The sequence below is a fragment of the Cryptomeria japonica genome, chromosome 8, assembly GCF_030272615.1.
Source record: "Cryptomeria japonica chromosome 8, Sugi_1.0, whole genome shotgun sequence".
In the NCBI taxonomy this organism is placed as follows: domain Eukaryota; kingdom Viridiplantae; phylum Streptophyta; class Pinopsida; order Cupressales; family Cupressaceae; genus Cryptomeria; species Cryptomeria japonica.
The window spans coordinates 557,355,256-557,360,594 of record NC_081412.1 but is presented as its reverse complement, the minus strand read 5'-3'; the positions used below and the strand labels follow the sequence as shown (position 1 = coordinate 557,360,594).

The 5,339-nt window shown below is 34.4% G+C and overlaps 1 protein-coding gene across 1 annotated transcript; it reads right to left on the bottom strand.

The window, feature by feature from the left end:
* Positions 1 to 2,299: 2,299 nt before the first annotated feature.
* Positions 2,300 to 4,969, bottom strand: LOC131067093 (pentatricopeptide repeat-containing protein At3g12770). Its single transcript, XM_058002027.2, has one exon. It carries the CDS (start codon positions 4,797 to 4,799, stop codon positions 2,673 to 2,675), a length of 2,127 nt encoding a protein of 708 aa, XP_057858010.2. The 5' UTR covers positions 4,800 to 4,969; the 3' UTR covers positions 2,300 to 2,672.
* Between the last annotated feature and the right edge of the window lie 370 nt (positions 4,970 to 5,339).

The following is a 5,339-nucleotide window of genomic DNA, read 5'->3' as shown; positions in this document are numbered from 1 at the left end:
GGCCAAAATATGCTTTTATCCATAATCACTTTTATTTTAGCCTTCAAAATTTATTTTATCAACATATTTAATTCAAATCCACTATTCGAATCATGTGAAGGTTTCTTACTAGTTTGAAATTTATTTGTGAATAAAAAATGCGTAGTTTACTATGATCAAATTAGTGCCTACCCCACCTATCCAACCCATCAAAAGAAATGTTTGTGAGCATGCAACCTCTTTTATTGTTTGATTGAACTCTTTGTATGAATAAATCTTTGTTTAATCTGATTGAGTTATAGGAAAACCTTTGATAAGGAAATTTAGCCAGATAAACCTTTTGATTCAAATGAATTATGTTGTAAAACCAACATATGTGAAAATGGCAACAATAACGATAACAAAAAATATATTTTGAACAATGCTTATAGGCAAGAAAATCCTTACACTATAATTTCACTCTGTTTGGTCAGTCTTGCTTCTACATTGGGTATCTAATCAAGTTATGTGTTAGTTATGGTCAAGTAGAATTTGCATTGTACTATATTTAGGGCATTGAGATTTGTGGTTTCAATAACAAAAAGGTTCAAAAAATTGTTAATGGAAACTGGAGACATCAAAGGTTGAGAAGCCTTCCTGAGACACAATGTAATTTTTGAAAATATTGTTAAGTTTTATATTCAATTCTCTGATTTTGATGCATTTGTTTAAATTTATTTTCTTTAACAAATTTCATATATACTTGCATAGAGTAGAATTATTTTCTAGATCTTGTTTAGATTTGCATTCACACAAACAATATTAACTTCAATCCCTTGAAGGTTTTCCATTGTAAGAAGCTTTTTGAGCAAAATACAAACAAACACTTTAAAATTTTTTTGGTAAAACTATGAATTCAACAATATTTGTTTCATTTAAATGCAACATATATGTTTAACAAAAACTATCTTTAATTATAAAACTAGTAATTTAAATCTTTTCAATCTTATATTTTCTATATTTAAATAGGTAGCATACATGAAAAAGATCTTTAATAGACTTTGACTGATATTTACACATATAATTCTCATACAATTTTTTTTTAAGTTTGTTTATTCCTCCATTTAGGTAGGCATTCAACTAATTCATTTCAAGTTTTTGTTTTAGATTTGAAACAATACATTGTGTTTGGGCAATTTAGAGCTCTTACAAAATTCTCTCGTAGATTAAACTACTATAATTTGAAGAATTGGAGCAACATCCAAATCATTTGAATTCTAACTCTAATCTTAATTCTATCTATAACCATAACTCTTATCCTAACCCTAACACCAATTTTATCTCTCATTAACCTGACATCAATTCTACCTCTAACCTTATCTCTATCTCTAATTCTAACCCTTACCCTAACCTTAACCCTAATTCTAACACTAACCCTAATCCTAACCTTATTCTATCTCCCTAGTTCAATGTCTAACCATTACTCTAGTCCTAATTCATTTAATGTTTTACATGTTGGGCAATAGATGCTACTAACACACATATACATACATACATAATATATACATGTGTGTATGTATGTATATGTAGAGATACTCTTTTTGAGGTGTCTATTTCTTTAATTAATATTTTACACAAAAGTGTAATAGCCTAAAAAAGGATATCTCTTGAAAATGACTATATGTACTGCATTTTTCCTAGATTGAAATACTAATTTTTGAGGTGCCTATTTTTTTAATTATATTTTACATTATTAACCAAAAGTAAAAATAAGATAATGACTACCTATATTCCATTGTTCCTAGATTAATATACTAGTTGTTTTACTTGTTCTAATTTATGTGGATTATTTGGAGTGTAATTTGTGGCAACGTTGACAATCGACACTACTATTCTTCCCATGCACTTCCCATTGTATTGTTTTTGTTGTACATACACATGAAGATTAAACATGTAAAAAGTGTTATTTGTGTCCTTGCCATTAGTTTGACAAAGAATATGTGTGTAGGAAAATAGCTATGGAGCCAACTGTCTTGTGATTTTTAATTTATTAGTCTTGCGTGATTCATGAATGCAACAGAGAGGTGGTTTGTAGTTGTTCCCTTTATCAATGGTTGCATAAATGACCTTAAGTCTCGAGATGTAATTTCAATTTGGCGTTGTACTAGAAATGTTTAGTTTTTAAGCATTCTACCTAGATTTAGTGCTCACCATCAAGAAAAAGTTGTTGCCAAGTACCAGTCTTGTGACTATAAGTCAATGTCAATCAGAGAGAAAAATCTCGATAGGTTTTTTTTTTCCCTTAAACCTTCAGATGAACTTGAATTGAACCACACTCCACGTCCCGCTTTAACCCAAAATTCCATTAAAACAATTGTTTGCAGAATACTGCAGAGAAAGTCTCAAGCTTTCCATTGGAGCTTAAAAATAGACAACCCAATAGATGTAACTTAGTATCATGTAACTTTTTGGCATCTGCTTCAAGACTTCAGCTTACCGTACCTTTGGCTTTCATATACTATTATAGACATAATCTAAGCCTAAAACATCACCACATCATTACACCTTGATTCTAAAACCATATGTTGTGACATAATCTAACTTGTTATGTTACAAAATAGACAAAGCAATAGTTTCACATTGGCTGTCATCCAAATGCAAGTACTGTACAAAAGTTTTAATCAAGAATATTATTTTGTTTGTTTGGATTGGCATCACCAGTAATCCCTGCAAGAACACAATCCATCCCTGAAATGATGGAAACGGTTTGCATCCCTCATAATAATTTCTCGCCCCACGATTTTGGAGATGAATTTAGAAGCAATATGGCAGTCACCACAGATGCGAAGGTTTTTGGTAATTCTGATAGTTACTCCAGGACTTGTATTGATCAGCCCAAAAGCAATTGCCAGCTTCTCACTATGACTAGAAAGCATACTTTCTTTCATCTCTTCCTCCACATCATGCAGCACAAAGTTTGTGTCAGGCACATACCCTGCCTTCTCCATCTCTTTAGACAAGGCTTCCAATGTTGAATAGATTTTCTCAGATTGAGGATGTGATCTGTCTCCCATGACAAATGCATGAACTCTATTATTTAACTCAATATAGCTGCATCCCTGAGTCCTTTTCAGCCCCCTTTCTTTCACCATTGCTCTAACTTTTAGCACACCATCCCACCGGCCAGCTGCTGCATACATATTTGACAAGAGTACATAACGTCCAGTGTTTTTAGGATCTAAATTGAAAAGGCGTTCTGCTATGCACTCTCCTAATTCAATATTGCCATGAATTCTACAAGCACCGAGCAAAGCTCCCCACACACTAATAGAAGGTTCTATTGGCATCCTTTGAATAAAGTCAAGTGCCTCATCCAGATGTCCAGCACGGCCAAATAGGTCTACCATGCAAGTATAGTGCTCCTCCCTGGGAGTGATACAATAATCTTGAACCATGCTATCAAACTGTTTGCGGCCCTCAGACACAAGGCCTGCATGACTGCATGCAGACAAGAGATTTGTAAAAGTAACCTCATCCGGCTTCATGCCATTCTCCTGCATCTGGAGATACAGCTCAAGGGCATTCTCACCATACCCATGCATTCCATAACCCCTAATCATTACATTCCATGAGACAGTATTTCTTTTAGGCATTATTTCAAACACATGGCGTGCAAGTTCTAAACTCCCACATTTAGCATACATATCTATAAGAGCAGTGGCAGTGCTGACAAAAGCATCTGCTTTCAATTCACTTCTAACAATGTAACCATGTATTGATTTACCTCCTCTTAAAGCTGATAAATGAGCACAAGCTGCAAGAGCACTTGACATCGTGATCAAGTCCGGCTTAAAATCTTCCTGTAGCATCTGATTAAAAAACCTCAAGGCCTCATTTGCATGTCCACTATGAGCATACCCCATAATCATTGCACTCCACAACACCATATCTCTCCGATACATTTTGTCAAACATTTCGCGTGCAAATTCCATGTTTTTACATTTAGAATACATATCTATAAGCACCGTACTCAATACAACATCCAGCTCAACTTCACTTTTACGAATTTCCTCGTGTATCTTTTTCCCCTGTTCGACATTCTTTGAGTCGACACACGCACGAAGAATGCTTACAAAGGTGTTTCTGTTGGGTTTCACATTTTCCTTTTGCATTTGGTGGTAGACTTCCAGAGCCTCATTGGCACGTCCATTCCACACATACCCAGAAATCATAGCATTCCATGATACCACATTTCGTTCAGATATATTGTCAAACACTTGGCGTGCGTCGTCAACTCTTCCACATTTCGCGTACATTGATATAACAGAAACTCCAACAGAAGCATCCAATGCTAATCCAGCACTGACTACCTCATCACATATCTCCTTCCCCTCCTGTAAAGCCGACAAATATGCACACGCCTTAAGCACGAAGGAGAACGTATACCTATCGGGCTGTAAATTTTCCTCCTTCATTTTGTAAAAGAGATGAAGGGATTCATCACATATACCATTGATAGCATATCCTTTGATCATTACGTTCCATAAAAGATTATCTCGCGTAGGAATTTTGTCAAACAGTTGACGTGCAATCTCCATAAACCCATGCTTGGCGTAAATACTTACAAGTTTTGTTGCCAAATGATGGTTTTGGTGAAGTCCAGTTATCAAGATTTGGGTGTGTAGCTGCTCAACTGATTTGACATGTGAACATTCTTGCAAGAGAGAAGCAAATATATTGGGATTGAGGGAAATATCTGAATGGTTTTGTGCACTCTGTGTTTGCATTAGTTGGATGCCATTCCGGAACTTGTGAGCAAGGCTTTGCCTAAACAATTTCATTTGTCAGGCATATGCATGTCGTTTCGTCGCCAAAGTTGTTTGCGACATAAATTTTTCTTTCCTTGTATTGTTTGCAGAAGTCTGTGGTAGGGAAATGCTTTTTTGGATTTCAAATGAAATTGATTGATCATGTCTTCAAAACTAATTTTTTTAATTTTAAAGAATTCATATGCAGTCGACTTTTAAAATTTTATATCACTTCTGTCCCTAAGGTATAACTAGGGATAAGGTTTTGTTAAGAATTTGAAATTGATTTGGAGGTGTTCCTAGAAAATGTATTTATGGTTTCAATATACATGTATTTGAAAGGATTAAGGTCTAACAAAGGTTCAATCAATTTGTTATGATAGTAAATAACAAATGACGGAGGATGGTAATTTGTCAAATTCAAGGTTATAAAGATTTAGTTCTTTCTAAGATATTATTGTTCAATTACAAGGTGATGTTTACTTATATTCAATGAGTTTGGAATCTAGAGCCACATCCTATGCATAAGAGAGAATGGATAATTTTGTGGAATGATGCCATCATTAGCACTTC

Bases quoted from the DNA above. Each gene is read 5' to 3' on its own strand.
- LOC131067093 (XM_058002027.2), bottom strand. From the start codon at position 4,799: ATGAAATTGTTTAGGCAAAGCCTTGCTCACAAGTTCCGGAATGGCATC.